Source organism: Lepidochelys olivacea, assembly GCF_965140295.1.
Source record: "Lepidochelys olivacea isolate rLepOli2 genome assembly, chromosome: 25".
Classification (NCBI taxonomy): Eukaryota; Metazoa; Chordata; order Testudines; family Cheloniidae; genus Lepidochelys; species Lepidochelys olivacea.
Window position 1 is genome coordinate 17,906,905 of NC_140435.1, and position 21,625 is coordinate 17,928,529.

The 21,625-nt window shown below is 48.5% G+C and overlaps 1 protein-coding gene across 2 annotated transcripts in view; it reads right to left on the reverse strand.

Moving 5' to 3' along the window:
• Positions 1 to 8,897: 8,897 nt before the first annotated feature.
• The window catches only part of KLHL26 (kelch like family member 26), a 31,108-nt gene continuing 18,380 nt past the window's right edge, over positions 8,898 to 21,625 (reverse strand). Inside the window, exons 2-3 of one of the 2 annotated variants that reach the window (XM_084614778.1) lie at positions 18,859 to 19,041; positions 8,898 to 14,912 (exon numbers count right to left, since the gene is read on the reverse strand). In XM_084614778.1, coding sequence (XP_084470904.1) covers positions 13,331 to 14,912; positions 18,859 to 19,041 — 1,765 coding nt within the window. In that variant the 3' untranslated portion in view covers positions 8,898 to 13,330. The remainder of the gene's footprint in view (positions 14,913 to 18,858; positions 19,042 to 21,625) is intronic. The other variant, XM_084614779.1, reaches the window with a different exon arrangement.

A 21,625-nucleotide genomic window follows, 5' to 3' on the forward strand; every position in this document is an offset into this window, starting at 1 on the left:
GGCGGGGGGTGGAGACCAGCGGCGCCCGCGCCTGAGACGGGGCGAAGGGAACCAAGTGCGCATGCGTACGCGGGGCGAAGTGCCGCAGACGCCGTGGAACAGGCGCAGGAGCGGACTTCCGCGTCCTCGCCCCCGTTACTGGCCCTTTAAAGATGAGTTGGGAGGGGAAGGGAGAGGAGCAGGTTGGGCGCCGTCCGGCGCGCATGCGCGGTAAATCTAGGCTCCACCGACCCTGTTCCCATCCAGCAAGAACAGATAGACGGGGAGGGTGTCCCCTATTCTAGCTGCCCCCAGCCCCCCCCACACTTTCCTCCCTCCTCCCCCAGCCCTGGCTGCCCCCAACCCCCCCACTCCTCTCCTCCCCCCCCAGCCCTGGCTGCCCCCCCCCCACTTTCCTCCCTCCTCCCCCAGCCCTGGCTGCCCCCACCCCCCCACTCCTCTCCTCCCCCCCCCAGCCCTGGCTGCCCCCAACCCCCCCCACTTTCCTCCCTCCCCCCCCAGCCCTGGCTGCCCCCAACCCCCCCCACTTTCCTCCCTCCACCCCAGCCTGACTGCCCCCCACTCCCCTCCTCCTCCCCCTGCCCCAACTGCCCCCAACCTCCCCCCACTTTCCTCCCTCCTCCCCCAGCCCTGGCTGCCCCCACCCCCCCACTCCTCTCCTCCCCCCCCCAGCCCTGGCTGCCCCCAACCCCCCCCACTTTCCTCCCTCCTCCCCCAGCCCTGGCTGCCCCCAACCCCCCACTCCTCTCCTCCCCACCCAGCCCTGGCTGCCCCCAACCCCCCCCACTTTCCTCCCTCCCCCCCCAGCCCTGGCTGCCCCCAACCCCCCCCACTTTCCTCCCTCCACCCCAGCCTGACTGCCCCCCACTCCCCTCCTCCTCCCCCTGCCCCAACTGCCCCCAACCTCCCCCCACTTTCCTCCCTCCTCCCCCAGCCCTGGCTGCCCCCACCCCCCCACTCCTCTCCTCCCCCCCCCAGCCCTGGCTGCCCCCAACCCCCCCCACTTTCCTCCCTCCTCCCCCAGCCCTGGCTGCCCCCAACCCCCCCACTCCTCTCCTCCCCCCCCAGCCCTGGCTGCCCCCAGCCCCCCCCACTTTCCTCCCTCCCCCCCCAGCCCTGGCTGCCCCCAACCCCCCCACTTTCCTCCCTCCTCCCCCAGCCCTGGCTGCCCCCACCCCCCCACTCCTCTCCTCCCCCCCCCAGCCCTGGCTGCCCCCAACCCCCCCCACACTTTCCTCCCTCCTCCCCCAGCCCTGGCTGCCCCCCCCCCACTCCTCTCCTCACCCCCCCAGCCCTGGCTGCCCCCAACACCCCCCCACTTTCCTCCCTCCTCCCCCAGCCCTGGCTGCCCCCACCCGCCCCACTCCTCTCCTCCCCCCCCAGCCCTGGCTGCCCCCAACACCCCCCCACTTTCCTCCCTCCTCCCCCAGCCCTGGCTGCCCCCAACCCCCCACTCCTCTCCTCCCCCCCAGCCCTGGCTGCCCCCAACCCCCCCCACTTTCCTCCCTCCACCCCCAGCCCTGGCTGCCCCCAACCCCCCCACTCCTCTCCTCCCCCCCCAGCCCTGGCTGCCCCCAACCCCCCCCACTTTCCTCCCTCCACCCCAGCCTGACTGCCCCCCACTCCCCTCCTCCTCCCCCTGCCCCAACTGCCCCCAACCTCCCCCCACTTTCCTCCCTCCATCCCAGCCCTGGCTGCCCCCCACTCCCCTCCCAGTTCCCTTCTCCTCCAGCCCTCACTGCCCCCAGTCCCCCCACTTTCCCTTCCTATTTCCCCATCCACCCCAGCCCTGGCTGCCCCCAGCCCCCCCCCCACTTTCCTCCCTCCTCCCCCAGCCCTGGCTGCCCCCAACCCCCCCACTCCTCTCCTCCCCCCCAGCCCTGGGCTGCCCCCAACCCCCCCCCACTTTCCTCCCTCCACCCCAGCCTGACTGCCCCCCACTCCCCTCCTCCTCCCCCTGCCCCAACTGCCCCCAACCTCCCCACACTTTCCTTCCTCCATCCCAGCCCTGGCTGCCCCCCACTCCCCTCCCAGTTCCCCTCTCCTCCAGCCCTCACTGCCCCAGTCCCCCCACTTTCCCTTCCTATTTCCCCGTCCACCCCAGCCCTGGCTGCCCCTAACCCCCCCATTTCCCCCTCCTATTCCCCCCTCCTCCTAGCCCTGATTGTCCCCAACCCCTCCCTTCCCCCTCCTATTCCCCCCTCCTTCCAGCCCTGGCTGCCCTCACCAGCAGCTACCCTCTTCTGCAAGAGAGGGTACAAGCAGCTAGGAGAGACGTGGAAGCAATATTTACACTGTGGTAACCCAGCCCCCCATAACTACCAGTGCATACCCCTACACCCACCTATAAATACACCTGCCCTCTCCTATATATATAAAAATATCAAGACACACACACATCTTGCCTGCTCTGTAGCAGCCTCTACTCTTACGAAAGGTGCCCCCAGCATCTTTACTGTCCATGCTGAGTAGTCAGGACCTTAGAAGACCCACCCTCCGTAAAATGCATGGACCTTCCTGCCTGGGAGTTGAGAGGGTGAAGGGTAGAGAAGAGATTGTAGCCTGTAGTTCCAGGGAGCGTAGCTGTTTCAAGTTCAGGCTGCTAAGTCACCCCTTGCAGCTGTGCTAATGCCATCTTGGTGTCAAGCGCTGGGGTCGGGGAGATGCAGGCATTCAGCGGTAATAAACCCTGATCATGCTGGTATTTCCTAACGCCCCCCACTGGCCTTTACGCTGCCACTTTTACGGAACAGCTGCGGTAAAGTCAGCACCCTACTTTTTGGTGCATTATTTTGTCACACGAACAGTCCATGCCCTACTAACGGTGTATTTGTAATGGTCAAGTGCTCAGAGCAGAGGCCTGGGAGTCAGAAGACCTAGAGTCTATTCCTAGCTCTGCCACTGACTCACTATGCAGCCTCTGCTGAGTGCCCCTGTCCCCTCCCTTTTGAGAGAGAGAGAGAACGATACTTATCCACATTTTAAAACTCTTGGAGATGGCTGGAGGAAATTATGCCTCTGTCAGCACAACATATTATTACTATTAACAACCAGGTAATAGTTTACCTTGCATTCCATTTACCAACCCTCAGTTCATTGATAACTTAGTAGCTGGTGTATTACTGATCAGGAATAAATAATTAGATAAACAGCAAACTGAATAGTTAAATACAGGCCAGCTGAGTAAATGGAACTGACTGTACAGGGGAATTAACAGTGTGCAAGCTGCATAATGGATCTTCAGTGCTAAATGCATGTAGAAATTTTGTGACTTATTAACTACTCATTATTTTTGCTTGGGAAGGGTGGGAATGATTTGCAGAGTTATCCCAGTCTCAGAACGGATTAATACAAATGGGAATACCAGGCATCCATAGACCCAGATAGCAATCTGCTGGTATTGGCATCAGAAGATTAAGTGCTAAAGATTAAACTTGATTCAACTTCCTTTCTCCTTCCATGGGGTGAAAGACTGTGGGTGGCCATTTGCTTAGATTTCATCCCAAAGGCGACAGAACCTTTCACCTTCCCTGACTTCTGCTTCTCGGGTGGTGCATGGCGGGAGAACACAGGTTTTTTCCAGCCGCGGTTTTCTCATGTGGCTTTGGCTCCATCGTCCTATGATGTGATTGGGTGAATTACAACAGCTAAACTAGTTCTTGTGCTCACATTCCATGATTTTAAAATAATTTGTTTAATGATCCCTTGGTAATCCTGCTGGGGCTTCCTAATAGGAATGGTTACACAAGAGGAAATGAAAAATTAGTCTCTCATCTGCTAGGAGCTGCTCAGTTAGTGGTAGCCACTAATGGGAAAAAGAAAAAACGGTCCAACCATAGAGGAATGATTCAGAAGATATGGAAGGTTGTGGTTATAGCAAATTAACACATCAATTACATACCTGGCAAAACAGACAGAGGATAGGTAGATAAATTTGATTACTGTTTATTCAATATTCAATGTACACTTGCATGCAAAAAACAAAACAAAACCCAGCACACCTCTCCAATTGTTCCTGAATATTAACAGCGGAGAGATATGCCTGGTCTGTTAAATATGTTAAACTTTATCAAATCATTCGAAATGACATTATAGGTGTTGCAATGATTCTCACTCGAATATTCTAACCGCCTGTCAGATAGAAAGATATGATGACTACATGCCTGTACGCCTCTCTGAACAAATGCTAACTGGTCATGGTAACTGTTTTCTTTCGGATATTTACATGGCAAGTATTTGTAAACTTGTTAAAACTTCTTACATCGTTTTTAAATTTTTCTTGCAAAATATTCACACATTTTCTTGCTTCTGGAGTCTTTCTCCGACGCATAGTTGCACATTATGGGGTGTGGGTGGGGTCTGGGCTACAGCTGCGTGCATGGCCTGGAAGCCAGTATAAATCTTGACTGCATTAAGGCTCTGGCAAGGAGGCAGTTCAGCCCAGTGCCAGGTTTCACCCTTCCCCCAGCAAATGCTGTGCTAAGTATCTGACAAAATGATGAGCTGAGGCCAGGAATGTTATTTATATGACTGCCCCTCTTTCCACCTTGAGCACAGATGGGCTATATGAGAACACTGATGGTCTCACTGGAAAAGTTATCATAGAACATCAGGGCTGGGAGGGTCCTCAGGAGAGGTATCTAGTCCAACTCCCTGCTCAAAGCAGGACCAATCCCCAATTTTTGCCCCCGATCCCTAAATGGACCCCTCAAGGATTGAACTCATAACCCTGAGTTTAGCAGGCCAATACTCAAACCACTGAGCTATCCCTCCCCTACAACAGGGACACCCTGGGATGGTAGCTAGACCTACCTCATCCCTCTACACCTTTTGTGATGGAAGCACCTTTGAGATTAGGACAGACTAAAGTGCTGAAAGTGGCTCCGAAGCTCACCTGGAGTTAGTGAAGCACAGGGGCTAAAAGGCTTGCATCAGGTTTTGTTGCAAACAAGGCCCTGCTTTAGATGCATCTGACCTGAGGTAGTTGACGTGGTAACAGTCAAACCTGAAGGTGACCGCATCCCTCCTTGCTATTCCCAGTGTTGGGATGGGGGTCTCTCAGGGTGTGTATTTGGGAGTTTCAAATTACAGTGAGCTGCAGTCTCTTGTATCCTTCTACGTCTCTCTGTAAAGATTATACTTCGTTACACTCATACAGCATTAATCCAGTAGACTCTCAAGGGACTTCACAGGCTGTCAAGACAGAGCTTACTTCACCCACTGCTGAAATGCAGCCTCAACACCCCCTTCTGAGTTGATAGGTCTTAGTCCCTGGTAGACAGATGTCCAGACTCAGCTGAGAGGCCAGAGGACACCTATTGTCTATCTAGTCCAGTATCCTGTTTTAATGCCCCACACCAGATGCTTCAGAGGAAAGGTGCAAGAATCCCCCACAATGGACCATTCTGGAATAAACAGCCCACAGCAGGAGTTTGTTCCTAGCCCCAGCCAGTTAGCTCATGCCCTGAGGCGTGAAGGTTTGATCCCTCATATTTCTTACCTAATGTAACTGTGGATGTTCTCTTTAGCCATAGAAATGAAACATCTACTCCTTTGTGAATGATTTGGATTTATTTGCCCCGATGAGGAGTAGAAAATGAAGGCACTTAGTGGCTTTCTGAAAGCAGAGGTCTTCTTTGTTGCATTGGAACTGGATCACCAAATAAACGAGAATGCCTGGAAAACCCAAGCAGTTCAGGTGTTTGAGTGTCTTAACTTTCACTCCCTGGAACATTACCGAAAGTTGTTTATTCAGTGTAACCAGGTAACTACTTACAGACCAACTGTGGACCCATTTGAGTGGTTTCCAGAACTAGATTGCTGTCTTTGCTGTATGAGTCTGAACTTCACTTGCACACTGAGTTTCAGAGCAGCAGAGTCTTTAGCAGTTAAAGCTCTGATTCCGCAAAGCACTTAAGCATGTGTTTAATTTTAAGCACATGATTAAGTCCTATATCAGCAAAGCACGTGAGCACATGCTTAATTTTAATGTGCTTCTGGAACTTTGAAATACAATCTTAAGTGCTTTGCTGAATAGGAATGGATTACTGACATAAGTGCTTTCCCAACACTGGGCCTGTGCACCTCAAAATAGGTGCACTTTCTAAGCAGCTTCTTAAGGTTCCCCTTTGTTAGATCTGACTCATTCATTCAAATCCTAGTTACTTGTTCATAGAATTCCCATCCAAAGCAGAATGTAGTTACTTGTTTTGCACAATGCAAATGACAGATTCCCCAAACTGCAAGCCACAAACCAAAGCAGAGAAGTCACTGCGCCCCTATCCTCGGAAACTAAACGCAGCTTTATGGTTATTTTCAAGGCTCCTGCCTGAAACTCTCCCATAAAGAGATTTACAGGGTCAAGGCTTGCTTTTTCTGAATTCCAACTTGATGGTGTTCATTCCCTGGTGTAAAGGCTGGAATATTTTCTATGTTACTGCTACAGACAGTGATAAGGTTCCCACCCCACCCCAACAGCTGCAGCCCTAGAGGACAAACAACCGCTTCCCCGATGACCTAAAGGTCTCAGATCTTTATGGGGAAGCCTCTCAAGCCCACATGGTAAGCAGAGAAAGCCTGTATTACCTGCAATAACCTGAATGGCCTAGTTTACACACCTAATGAACAAGCAATAAACATGTGTCAGGTTTGGGGAAGCAGGAAAAGAGGCAGCCTTTAGGGATTTTTAAGTCAACCATTTCCAACTCCGAATTCCACTTAGGAAACAAGCACTTTAGGTAGATTTCTCTAATCAGTCACTTTAGGATCCAGATCTCAAAGTGATGAGTGGTGACTAGACAGAAAGGGGCAGGGTAGAAAGTTCCTCCCTAAGCAAACAGAAAGCATTTCCACCTATCTAGGTAGTTATAATGCACTCATCACTGTCGTATTTGACTGCGTTCACTTCCTAAGAAACTGCCAATACGCATGTCTAATGCAAAAATCCTTTCCACAAATTCTACACCATACACACAGGTTAGTTACACGAATTGCATTACAAGTTTGTCTCCTTCAACCCTCAGTGAAACCCACAAATTTATTTATGCATCAGTATCTTAATGCTGCCATTAACATGCTTACTCTGAACACAAGATTTCCACTCAGCAAGATGAATGGCTGCTGAATCTCTAAGTCTGTGCCCTTCAAGGCCGCAGGTTTAACAGGTCTCCAGCTTTGAGATCCTAGGCTGGTGATGAAAGGGAAATGATGCACTTAAAACAATGGCAAGCTCTGTTCCTACCGAGACACAGAGCAGTGGTCTGATAAGAAAGTTATCAGATACCATATGTAAAAAACTCCTGGATACAATTCCAAAGCAATGTGACTGGGAAAAGATACATATCACTACTCGTTGACAGGGCTAAATTCTGCTCTGCTTACCCTAGCGTTAATCTGGAGTAAATCCTGTGATTTCAAAGGAATTACTCCAGATTTAAACCCGTGTAACCAGAAGCAGAGTTTGGCCCCTGTCTGCATAAACAAGTGAAAAAGGTTTTATTTTTATTTTTAAGACACAGAAATTGCTCTACCTAACAATGTGCCAGGACCTGGGTGTGAAATTGCAGCTGCAAAGCCTCAGGGATGAAGCCAAGAGGCTTTGATTTGCTTTCTCTGCAGTAAATAAACCTTAGAGACTTTTGCTGCAGCAGTTAGTCCGATTTCCATTTCAGTTCGCAACTCTGGGCTCTTACTGCTGCCTAGTCTTGGGGCACTAAATCTTTACCCTTTGTCCTACAATCTGAATCTAATTTCAGGCTGCAGATGAAGCTAGTTTGGCAGCTGTCTTCAAGCTGCTCCTTGCCAGACTTCACAGCCGAGACCTCAGCCAGCATTTGCCCGCTTTGTGGAACGTACAGGGATTGAACTGTCATGAGGTTAAAAATCACAACTGGCTCATAAATGTAGTTCCAAACTTCTCTGTGTGATTCCCTTCTGTTTAAATATTCAACTAAAAAGTGCTACTGAAATTCAGCCAGTAGCTTGGGATGAGGATGGAAAACCAGGAAGCTTTAGGGTCTGCAGTTTGAGTACCATGCCCAGGCAGGGTTTAAAATACACAGTCCGATGCAAGAATCGCCACAACAGATGGAATTAGGGGAGGTTGGGTTTGGTTAAAAAACAATGCCCAGGTGAGGACCTTGCAGATTAAGTTTCTTCCCAAAGCAAATCGTAGAAATATAGAACTGGAAGGGACCTTAAGAGGTAGTTATAAACACCTGAATAATGGTCTAAAATTATCATCAGCAAACGCAGTATTAGGAGATACTGCTGGAAAAGCCCCATATTCAGCTGAAATACTGGGATGGGCTCCACTTTTTTTTAATAGAGCTGTCGATTTATTAAGTAACACTAGCTTTCCTCTTGCCTTAAGGCACCTGCAGTGAAACCCTGTTGATTCACACTAATGACAGGAGACCTAACTTACAGAAGTTGGTCACTTAACAAGTCTGCTAACAAATGTGAGTTAAAAACACCAAGGAGCATCATAAAGTATACTTTGATCATTTATTCTGAAAATAGTTAGATTTGAATCATTCATGTTTCATAAACTAGCGCTTTTGCTAGTTTCTGCGGAAAAGGACCTAGGAGTGACAGTGGACGAGAAGCTGGATATGAGTCAGCAGTGTGCCCTTGTTGCCAAGAAGGCCAATGGCATTTTGGGATGTATAAGGAGGGGCATAGCGAGCAGATCGAGGGACGTGATTGTTTCCCTCTATTCGACATTGGTGAGGCCTCATCTGGAGTACTGTGTCCAGTTTTGGGCCCCACACTTCAAGAAGGATGTGGATAAATTGGAGAGAGTCCAGCGAAGGGCAACAAAAATGATTAGGGGACTGGAACACATGAGTTATGAGGAGAGGCTGAGGGAGCTGGGATTGTTTAGCCTGCAGAAGAGAAGAATGAGGGGGGATTTGATAGCTGCTTTCAACTACCTGAAAGGGGGTTCCAAAGAGGATGGCTCTAGACTGTTCTGAATGGTAGCAGATGACAGAACGAGGAGTAATGGTCTCAAGTTGCAGTGGGGGAGGTTTAGATTGGATATTAGGAAAAACTTTTTCACTAAGAGGGTGGTGAAACACTGGAATGCGTTACCTAGGGAGGTGCTAGAATCTCCTTCCTTAGAGGTTTTTAAGGTCAGGCTTGACAAAGCCCTGGCTGGGATGATTTAACTGGGAATTGGTCCTGCTTTGAGCAGGGGGTTGGACTAGATGACCTTCTGGGGTCCCTTCCAACCCTGATATTCTATGATTCTATGATTCATCCGTAGATCTCAAAGTGCTTTGCAAAGGAGATCAGTATGGTTATTAACAAAAGAGTTTTAGTAATATGACATCTCATCAGACAGCACCTCCCCATGATATGGGGCCAGCAGAGCAAGTGATGCTAGGTCACCCTTGCTAGAACAGAGAGGGATGTGGCTGGCAAGACGTTCTCAGTAAAGGCCTTGGGGTTTGCTAACTTTCACAGGACACTGCAGGCTTGTTTGTTTCATTCGGCATCTGAAGAGAGGTAGATGGATGGAGGTACTGGCCACTGGATGGGTGTGGGAGTGTTTGAATAAATGTGCTGTGGCTTGCTAAGACGGCTGAGCTGAATGTATTGTATTTTGTCATTTTAAATAATTGGCAGAGTGCTCGGAACTAGCAGAAGAGAGCTTTTATTCATTCTAAATTTGAGGATTGGGGTGAGATGGCTGGGATCTGTTTGTGAGCATTAGCCTGCCTGGGGAGTTGTTAAGTGAGAATTAGCGAGGTTCTATTGTAGGGGAAACTAAAGTAGATTATGAAGCAGACAGAGCTTTGGGAAAGTATGAAATGACACTGCTGTATGAAACTGACACTGCCAAGCACAGGACACTGCCAAGAGCTCCAATTTTTCTTTACAGTTTGAAGTACATTTTCAGGCCCATAAAATGACAGAGGCTATTATCCTGGTAGTGCCATGAGCCCCTAATGGGACATGCCTGAACTGCACAAATACCTAGAACTAATGACGCTTTGCTTTTACCGCTTCCCATCTGTTCAAGTGTATTTAAAAATGTGCCAAATCAGGTTTATCCCTGTAATGTTTATTGCTGCTCTGAATCTAACAAATGACTCAGAGTGCAATCAAACGTTTGTTTGGCTTTGTTCACTCTTTGAGGGGAGAGGATCCCAGTCCAATTGCTGTTCACGCGGAGTGCAGCTCCACCAGCCAAACGTGGCCAGTGAGGAGTTCTACAAGAAAAACAAGAAGTGAAGCAAGTCCTTTCACCCCCTTCCCCTTCCCAAAATGAATTCTGGACAAATCTATCTGCGTATTTATACTGAGCACCATCACTATGTTATCAAACAAGACTGTCCTATTATAGGCACAAAGCCAGCGAGGTCAGGACAAAGAAGAGAAGGAGAAATCTGCACCCAAACTGGTCCATGCTTCTTGTAAATAGGTAGATGGTTTCCAAGCAAACTCAGTCCCAGATGACAGACTTGTAACAGAAAAATGCATACAGGAAAGCTCAACCTTTTGCTCCCACTAAGTCCCTTTAAGACTCAAAGTTGTTGAACTGTGCATCCAAGAAATAAAGCAGTATCATTGTCATGTAGACCCTATGTTCATTCAAGTAGCTTCTATCCAGCAAAGAACCCAGTTTATTTTCAGGGTAACAGAGCTTATGGATATTACAGCTCAGAGCCATTACTATGTATTTTACATGAGTAAAACTTCTTTTATTACTGGTATGCAAGAGACACATTTTCACAAGAGTTCAGCCAGTTTCTTGTAGATTCAGAGCAGCTAGAATTTTGAAAGTTAACGTTATGAAAAATAATTTTATTTTGATATAGATCTATAAAAAGAACATTCCATTAACACACAGATGGTGCACAGCACTGCTCTGCCAGCAGTCTCCAGCTAGAGAATCAGGAAACCCACCCTAGCACAGATTCCATGGGGGACTGGAAAGGGAGTGCAGTGACTAGGCTAGTTCAGTGGGTAAGTGTCTGCGTAATTAATGCCCACTTTGGAATGGCTTTTTCTAGCCCCCTATCAAGGAACCACCCTTCCAGAGATGCATTCAAACTGATTTTTTTTCCCACAAGAGTAATTTAAAAAGGACCCCAAGAACGTATTTTTCATAATTTCTAAAGTAGATTCCTCTTCTCTTTCCCTGCAACAATTTAATCACCACTGTCGAAGCTTGAAACGAAAAAAATCAATTTACCTTAGCACCAGGTTCCTATCTCATCCTTCATGCAGGCTCTCTGGTTTGTTTACTGTAAGGTAGTTTGTGAGCACTGGGAATATGCACCTTGGTTTGTTATCAGAGGGCTGCTCTTCGGCTCTGCATTGCTGGCATAGAAAGAGTATTTATATGAAGGTTAGAAAAACAAAATAGGGAAGAGCACTGAAGTGTTCCTCTGGGAAGAAACCCATGCAAAGTTACATGGACTTTGCAACTGGAAGAGAAAAGGCAGATTACATTTGGGGTTTGCTAACGTCTGATAAACATGTAGAGGTAGACTATTTTAATAAAAGGGGCTCCATTATTTTGTTGTTTTAGTGCTTCTATTTACATTTCTTTCCTCTCAAATTTTGGCCATTTGTTGGTAAGCCACCTTTTTTGCAGCATCTCTAGTACGTCTGCAGCAAAATGGGGGCATTATTTTTATTCATTCATCACTGGCAAAATATGGAATGAAGATGGAGAATTACATTTTCACCAGGTTAGCCGGGTAACATGCATACTTACTGTATCGCTTTTTGAAATACCTGAATTTAAGTCCTAGAGAAAGGTATCTGAAAATTAATTTGAATTATGAAGCTCATGCTTTATCACTTGGGCAGAAATAGGCCTGATCAAGGATACATTAGCAAAACAGACGTTTTATACTCCCTATAAAAGGTAACAGCTCAGCATTTATATAATGCCAGAACCTAACTGTTTCTCAACATTTTGCATACACCAAAAAAGAGAAATATAATGAAGCCCTTGGCACAGAATTCCTGATACAAGGAGAAACTTCAATGTACCAACAGGTTTAATTTGCTTAGAAAACTGACCTGAAAAAAGAACATATCTGAGAAGTAAAAACCTTCTATGTGCAGAAAACGCAAATATATTTCACACACTGCAAAGCCCTCTTAAAATGAATCTCTAGTTAAAGAATAAAACATTTTGGGGCAACAGGACTTTACATTTCACAGAGTTCTGTTGTGTTAGGAGCGGACGTTTCTTATTCATAAACGGGGTGGTTGGTACTACCTTTTCGCAGTAGGACAAGCACCACCTGGCTCTTTGGTAGTATTTAAAAAAAAACAGTTTGGGTAAATTTGCATAGGGGAGGGAAGGGAAATGCACTCAAAGGGGAAGGAGATGCGAAAGACGCAGTAAATGGGCCCTATAAAGCAGCTCTGGGTGCCTTCTGCCTATATCATCAGGGTACAAACAGCTACCAACTCCAAGGTTCTTACTGCTGGGGATGTCACACTTTATTGGCAATTATGAAAATCATGCACGTTTAGCAATGCACTCCAGCTCCTGGCGAGCTGCCAACATGGCCCCTCCGGGTTGCAAAGTTTGGGTGCCCCAATTGAGGGGAGTTTTGTTGAGTAGGACATTACATGGTTATCTGGAGGAATGGGAGGAGGAGCTTCATTAAACTGTCCCATTTGGTGAAGAGCAAACAGAATCAACACAGACCTCAGTGGCCAGAGAGAACCTGTATCCTATTAGACAAAAAGAAAGAAAAAAATCCCTTCTTGGGAAGCCAAGAACATGCGTCATAATCCAAGCACCTCAACTCGTCTAGTTTCCAGCATCCCCTTATTGCTTCTGGAGGTCAGTATGTTATAAAGAGTTTGGTTTTGTTTGTTAAAAACAAGACGATGACAAAAATCCACACTCCCCAGTGAGCTTTTGGAATTGTGAAACATTAATGAAATCACATCGGAACTCATCTAAACATCCCACAGTACTTAACATGCTCCTGAGCAGTCACTGCCTGCAATGCATGACCTCGTTAAAAAGATGGGCAATCAGAGAAGGCATCCTCCCCACCCCAGGACAACAACGAAGAGCCTTGTCTAGCTGTAGCATATGTTAAGTCTAACTGGCCGACTCCTGCTTCTGAGGGAACACGCTGTCAGAACGCTACATTAAGAGGAGGAGGAGATTTCCTGGAGAAGGGAATGCAAAGTATTTTCTTCCTCCCTTTCCCCACCGTCCCCCCCCCCCCGAAACAAACAAACGAAACACACAACGTTATTTGCAAACAACAAAGAGACAACACACAGTCCTGAGAACATGCAACACAACAGAGGAGCTCCCAGACAGCACAGTCCCACATGGTTATCTCTGGGTTGTTATTTGTGGCAGTATAACAGGGGCACATGCTATGCCAGCAAAAGACTCTGGGAAATGCAGGTCCCTTTCCCATTCATCTGTTTCCATGTTATACACTTGCACGATGCTCGTTACATTGTTCAGGTGCCAGTTGTACCCTCCCACAATATAAATCTTCTTTTCTAACAAGCAACAACCAGCTTCTGATTGACCTGCCCGCATAGGGTTCACAGTTGTCCATTGGTCAGTTTCAGGTACATAGTATTCCACAGCCAATACATCAAAACAACGGTCAACGTGGTCCATGCGCCCTCCTAGGGCATAAATCCTCGTATTTGCACTGACCATGGCATGCAGGACTCTAGGTTCATTCATTGGGGTTTTAAACTCCCATTGATCAGCTGCCGGGTCATAACAGTGCAGGGCTTTTTTGTCTTCCACTGATATTCCATATCCACCCGATATGTACAGCTTGCCGCCCACTGTAGCCCCAGCATGCCCCCATGTCCTGCGTTTGAGGGAGCACACGTAGGTCCACTCATTCTTTTTGGGACAGTACTTCTCTACGGAGGCCAGGCTCCCTGACCGGTTCCTCCCACCCGTGGCATACACCATGCCGTACAAGACATTCAGCTGAAATTGTATCCTGCTCTCTTGCATGGCTTGGATGCGCAGCCACTGGTTCAAGTGGGGGTCATAGCGGTAGCAGATATCTACAGCTCCCTCACCACTGCGGTACTGCAGATGCTGCCCCCCCACGACGTAGACAAAGTTGTCAAGCACAGCCACACAGGCATGGCTGCTGCCCACCTCCATCTCAGTGAGCTCCTTGAATTGACGCACATTGGTGTCTGGCAAGTAATACACTTTGCCGCTCACAGTCCGGTCATTGTCAGTGTATGGGGTGCCACCAAAGGTGATGAGGGACAGGACATCGGAACGGATGGTGGTTCGAGGAGACTGCATCTCATGCTGGCGGAAGGGCAAGATCTGGTAGTTGAACGCCTCCAGCAAATACTGCCGGCACAGGACGTCTTCCACCATGATGTCCAGGGTCTGCACGCTGTCCACCAGCTCAGACGATTTCATGAGCGGGAAGCGAATGTGGCAGAGCACCTGGCTGGCGTTGGCACGGCGGGACTGGTCATACTGCAGCCAGCGGATGGCAGCTTGGAAGAGGTCTATTTCACTGCAGCTCTTTAGTTTATTGCTTTGCAGGAAGAAGACAAGGCGCTCCAGGGGCAGGTGAAGAAAATCCTCTTCCTCAGAAATCTGAAGGAAGTGCCTAAAGGTGAACGTGTCTACTGATTCCTTCAAGGACGCGAGACTGAAGGTGGTGGCCATCTGCCCGATATTAAGACACGTTTCAACACTCATTGCAGACTTCAGGAACTCTTCACAGAGCTCTACCACAGGCACCATCTGGAGGAAGACTGCAGCTCCCAGCACATCCTGAATACAATCAAGATCGAGAGTCACTTCAGCACTATAAGCAAAGTCTATTATGTGTTTCAGTCCTTTTGCGGATACCCCTTTCAGTTCAATCACATCTTGGCTGGTTTCTCTCATCCCTCCTGTGAACATTGCCCTGAAGGTCAAAAACACAAGAGAAATTTTTGTTTCCAATCATGTGTAAAGTGATGCACTGTCTACCTTAAGTTGTTTTGTTTTTGTGTTTGTTTGGTTTTTTGGGCGGGGCGGGGGACTGGTAATCAAAGCACAGCATCTTGAAAGGCCTAACTGCCAAAGAGAAATGGGAGCACGAAATAACCAATACTAAACTTATGATGGAACATACAATGAAGGTAAAAATTAAATATTCCAGTTATAAAAAAATAAGGTCTCAATCCTGCCCCTGCAAAAACCACCAGGGGTAACTGCACACCTAAATTCCTGATTTGCAAGTGCAAATGGGGGTTTTGTGGGTGCAGTGGGAATGCAGAGATTTCTACAGGTCCTGGTATTTGGGGGTTCAATGATGCTTTGGATTTACATGGAGCAGGGCGTTTCAGGCAAGGATTTCAGTTTGGCCCATTGTATTGTGTGTGAACTTATTAATGGCTTTAAGATTCTGGACACATGGAGAACTTTGCAATTGCTGCAAATCTCAATACAAGGATCTGACTTTTCTTGACTGTAAAATTCCATTTGGTAATTGTGATAGAGAACTGCAGAGAGCACGCTGCTGGCCAGTCACTGAGACATCCTGCCAGAAGCTAATGCCCAGCACACTTTGGCCACAGCCTTTATACACCCATCACTCTAGGAGTGCCAGGCATCAGTTGCCGAGTCTTACACTTCACAGAAATATCTGGACCAAGCCTATTAAAGGACCATCAGTGTTTTTATATGAGGAGGTCGAGAACTACTTAGCTACAAACACTTGCTCCAATTACATGCTTCCCTGCACACTAGTGCAGCTACGCTGCTGGTTTTGAGGGTTATTCTCCACTCCCTATGAAACTGTGAGTTTGCACCATCTTCCGAAAGCTGCTGTCGTATTGCAGGAGGACGGCAGGGGGCTAGCAGGCAATTAAAAACAATATCTAGTTACAGCACAGCTGTGAGCAAATCAGTTGACCAGGCCTTGCACAGATTAGGCCCTGGATCCCCTCATCAGGAGGCTTCTAAATTCCACAGGCGGTACATGCAGAGCCAGGTGCTGCAGGCAAAGCTAGTAAGCTGTTCTAGGTAGGTGCTGCGTTTCCCACTCTGTGGGCATGATGGGGCTGTAGCCGCATGTCATTTACAAGTTTACATTAAACTTAGGCGCCGTTTATGTTACTTCTGGGAAGCTTGAGTGCAAAGGTTTGTTTTGTGAACACATGCCTCAGCTAGTGTTGCCAGAGGGGCGCAGGGAGCAAACGCCTCTTGCAAACACGTTGCTGGAGAAGCAACGAGGAGCCACTTTCACCAAAACCAGGCTCAGGCTGCATAAAGGTCCAAAGGGTCTGCAATTTAAAAAGGGCTTTTAATGGATATGTGCTTCCCCCCACTTTAGGGCCTCCCACCCACCTGGCCCCCTTTGCCTCTCTCTTCCAAGTTCTTCCAAGTTCTTCCTCTCTCCCCTGCCTTCACCTTGGGGAGAAGGAAACTGATTTTGTACCTTCAAGGAGTTAGACACAGGAGTAAAATAATGGCTTGGGGGTTTCATCAGAGGCAAGGGAGTTGCAATTCCCCTCCCCAAACTGTGCCAAAAGGATTGGTGCAGTCCAGTGTGGGCACCCAGACAGCTGAGCTGAGTGGGAGACCTGGGGAAAAAATGGGCCTTCCATGGCCCAGTGACCAATAATGCTATTGACTGATGTTGTATGTCCATGCAACAGAAAGGAGCATTATATTACAATCCCTCCACATAACCATCTCCCAGAGCAGTATGCTGCTTTCCGCAGGGCCACCCAGAGGATTCAGGGAGTCTGGAGTCTTCGGGGATGGGGGTTCTTCCGCTTCGGGTGTGTTCGGTGGCACTGAAAGACCCCCTGCCGCCGAATTGCCACCGAAAACTCTCCTGGGGGCCCCTGTGGGGCCTGGGGCAAATTGCCCCACTTGCCGCTCCCCCCCGGGCGACCCTGGTTTTCGGTCCACCTGGGATGCAGACGTATTTGTTGGGTAGAGAAGCTGAATGTGAAGAAGGAAACAGGCAGGGGACTGGACTGGATGACCTCTCGAGGTCCCTTCCTGTCCTATGATTCTATGAAATAGTGAAATCATGCAATTCCTGTAAAAGGTGTTATGGGTCTGAAATACTGGCTACAGAAATGTATGAAAGAGGCATTTAGTGCTCTGCCCCCCCCCACACACCTTTCTGAATAAAAAGCAGGGTATTTTCAAAGGCTAGATTATGCTACCATTGTTCCCCAGGACAGCCCTACTTAACACAACAGAGGTGGTAAAAAGAACCCTACTAGGCAATTATGGTTGGCGGTGAGAACACACGAGCAATGGCACTGCGACAGCCTTTATGAATCCAAACGGTGCTATTAGCATTTGGTGGAAGATCATCTCCATTGTTAATCGCCTGCCTGTTAGGGACAGCGATAAACCTTTCGGGCTCACGGTAATGGAAAAAACACAGCTCCTGGATTGGCTAAGAAAACAGACACACAACAAGGCAGCCTGGACCAGCAGCAAAATGTGGTGGAAAAATCAAAGAGATGTCCCTGTACACAGTGCTTGGTGTTCTTGGCCATTGGGATCCAGCGGCCAAGCCCCTCAGACCCGGCAAGAGCCAGCACTTCCAGGGACTGCAGACTCCACCTACGGGGCCCTTTGCCCCTTTAGCTCCCAGTGTTGAACGGCCGTTCATCAGGAACTCCAATGAAACCCAGACTCTTCGGATCAAAACACCTGCTGGACCCCCAGTACCCTTTAGCATTTGGAACTGCTGCTTCCCTGTCAGGAAGCGATCCCACTCTCAAATGCGCTGTCAGTTAATAACAGTTTGACAGAGAGGTTGGAGGGCCCCGGTGGGAGGATGCTAGCTAGTGACTCAGGACAGCTGGGTCCAGTGCCCTGCTTTGCCTCAGACTCACTCCAGGTCTGGCCTAGGGCACGTTAGCTCATTTTTCTGCCTCCATTCTGCATTGGTACCAAGAGGGTGACAGCCCTGCCTCACCTCCCAGGGGTGCTGGAAGGATACGTCCAGCCAAACTGTGAGGCTCAGCTACTCTGGGAATGAGAGCTGAAGAAGACTGGGACATTCAGAGGAGAAAAGAGACGCCTAAGAGGGAATATGACCAAGGTCTATAAAATCGTGGCTGGTGTGGAGAAGGTGAACAGGGAAGTGTAATTTATCCTTTCCCATAACACAAGAACCAGGGGTCACTCTGTGGAACTCATTGCTGGGGGATGTTGTGAAGGCCAAAAGTATAACTATGTTAAAAAAAGAATTAGCTCAGTTCCTGGAGGACACGTCCATCAGTGGCTATTAGCCAAGATAGTCAGGGATGCAACCCCATGCTCCAGGTGTCCCTAAACCTGGGAATGGACGACAGGGGATGAAGCACTCAGTAACTGCCCTGTTCTGTTCATTCCCTCTTGAAGCATCTGGCACTGGTCAGACACAGGATACTGGGTTAAATGGACCACTGGTCTGACCCAAGGTGGCCATTCTGATGTTCTTAATGGGGGCCATAACACCTTAGATAAAATGACATGTAATAGTTGAAAATAACAAGCTAGCATTTGCATTATTGCTACCTAACTTCTCCCCTGGAGGCTCTTATGGTTGTGGCCACCATCCTTCCAGCTCAGAGCCACTCGATGACCCTCCATAATCAGCTGGAACAGCCCTCGCTGAGTTTCCCTCCCTGACAGGCAGAGAGCACTGCCCGGGCAGCCTCCAAAAGGAGACCAAGACCTAGAATTGAATATTGAATAGTTGCTCGCTCCGCACAGACTTCACTGTGACTAAGGTGCAACTCAGTGTGAGTGAGCAGCCAGCCCTTAATTTCACAACCCACCAACTTTCCTAGAGTAAAGGAGGAAAGGCAAAGGAAGAGATGCCTGGTTCTGCTTTCCTGTCAGATTCTCACCTGAAGTAGTCACTGCAGGCAGCCAAGACAACTTTATGAACCTGAAACACTTCGTTATTTATAGTGAGGATGACATCAAGCAGCTGAGCCTGAGCCCGGAGCGAGGCCAGTCCTTGCAGGAGAGTGGTGCTGTGGCCAGGAGCAGAGAACGTGCATTTCAGGGCGCTGTTCTTGTCAGCCATGCTAAAAACAGAACAAGAGAAACAGACTGGTTTTTTAAATTTAAAACGTGTGATACACCTATGGAGCTACCTGCTGGGGAAGATGCTGTGATGTAAAGCAGTTTGAAAGCAATCATACCGGGTTCTCCAGCTCAAATGCAGTGCAGAACATGATGATGTCCATAGCTTCGCTGTCACTCCCCCAACCCCAGACAGATTTCTGAATTTTTAAATTACATTTTCACGTTACTGACAACAAGCTGTCAGCCTGCAGCTGACATGGGCTTCTTGGCTAGCAGATCAGAGCCAGCCTAAACACCAGCAAACAGGGCCAAGCAATTCACACACACTGCTGGGACCCCACAGTTGTGACTAACTTACAGAGCCCATCCGGACCTCCAACTCTGGCCTTGACACTGGAGGGGAACGCAGCTGACTGCTCAATCTCCGGAGCCGCCCGGCTGGAGAGGGGCACAAGTCATAGCGCATTCCATGCTGCAGCAGTTTAGCATCCTGTATATCCTAAGGCCAGCCCTGCTAACCCCTAATCAGTGCTTTCTTCACACCAGCTTGACCCACATCCAAAGAGGGAATGCAAACTCTGACATTGCCATTTAGTGCAGCATTTGGCATTGCACTGTAACTAGACTCCTCCCCATGTCAATATCTTCTTGGGTTTTTTGAAATATCCTGTGCATGTTCTTCGCTATGGGGAAAATTCTCCCCTCAGATTAACATGCTGGGCCTTGACTCCACTTCCTTACCCGCTACACGTAGGGTTCTCACTGGCAGCTGTGAGTTTCCCACACAGACAGGAAGAGCAGAACATCAGAGCCCAGATCCTCCATGCAGCCGGGCAGACAATTACAATTAAGATGTATATTGTCTAGCCCAGTCCTTCTCAAACTCTCTGATGTGGTGGACTAGCAATTTTTTTTCCCAATGTGTGCGCGGACCAGCAGCCGATGGCTCGTAGACTGGCACCGGTCCGTGGACCACCACTTTGAGAAGCACTGGTCTAGGCTGAATTTTCAAGCCTGTCCGATGCTGGACCTGCAAACTTTGAAATTACACCACACTGGGGATGGGGTTCGCAAAACTTTTGAGGCCTATTTTCAAATTTGACCCATTGTTCACTTATTCTTGTCATTTCGCTCAACATCCCACACTTCTGTCTTTTGGAAGGAACCTTAGTGTTCAAGCTAGGATTTCAATTTGCAGAAATTATTCTTTCTTCAGACTACTGATCATCAGATTTTAATTAGCATTAGGGATGTAAAAGGTTAACCGGTAAGCATTAGGCTTACTGTCAACCAACCTTAACCATTAACCCCCTGCACACCAGCTGGAGCAGCCCCAGCCCTGGCCGCACTGGCTGACCAGCGGGACCCCAGCCCCAGGACCCGGCCATGCTGGCCACAGCAGCCCCAGCCATGCCAGGCCAGTTGGCCAACTGCAACAGCTTCAGCCCCAGCTGTGCCGGGCCGCACCAGAGGGACCCCAGCCCCAGCCATGCCATGCCATGCTGGCCGGACCTCAGTTAACCGGTTAACCGACATAATTTTAATCGTTTAACCAGTTAATTTTTTAAATGATATTTACATCCCTAATTAGCATATTTTGTGGAATGAGGAGGGAGTGACAGAGAGTTCCAGATGGGTCCTGTAGAACCTGATGAGTTGCTGATGTCGTATTTACACAGTAATCTACGGATGTACGTTCAGTGCATCTTTTACCTGGAGATTAACTTCTGCCAAGCTCATCTGGAGATGCAAGCCATACTATGAGTGTATTTGGTATTCTAACTGAATAGGTGGGGGAAGGATTAGTGCTATTAACATTTATATTGGGGTAATGCCTAGAGGCCAAACAGGTTGGGCCCCATTGTGCTAGGGACTGTACAAATATATATGAATTGACAGTCCCTGTTCAAAGAGCTTGCAAGTTAAACCAAGAGACAGAAGAAGTGGATGAGACAAACAAGCAGGTCAGCTGGGGGGAGGAGAAGACAGGGTAGCAAAATCAGCAGGATGTGCCCAGTTCTTAGCCAATTAGGAGCCGTGAACGCAACTTGCCAACTGCTTAGTTGTGATCAGATGGCAGTTTCCTGTATGCAGTGCATTATGGCAGCACGAGTTAAAGAAAATCCATCAGAGTCCTGAGAGGTTGGCCAGCATTCTGGTCAGCTGTCATGCTCTGCCCATGAGGCAGCTGCCTTAATCAGGAGTGCCACATGCATGTCACTGTAGAGCACTTGGGGTCCATCAGGGCTATTAATGTATGGTTATATCTGGGGGGCGGTGAAGTGTGGCAGCGTCCCTCTAGGGACGTAATTCACTGTTACAAATCAGCTACCTACCAGTAGGACGAAGTCTTAGTTCATAAAGCTCAATACAGTTCTGACATCGGTTTTACTTTAGTGAAAATGTCACTAGTCCCCACCCATTTCTCCTTGTGAGCAGAAATGCATGGAGCTTGTCTTAAAATGCCCTGGCCCCCTTCAGCGGCTAAAGACAAATGAGGTCGGCGCACATGAAGCTTTACGCTTCTCTGTACCCTGTGAAATAACTATGGGACCAAGTCCAGTTTAAATGAGAAGCTTAAAA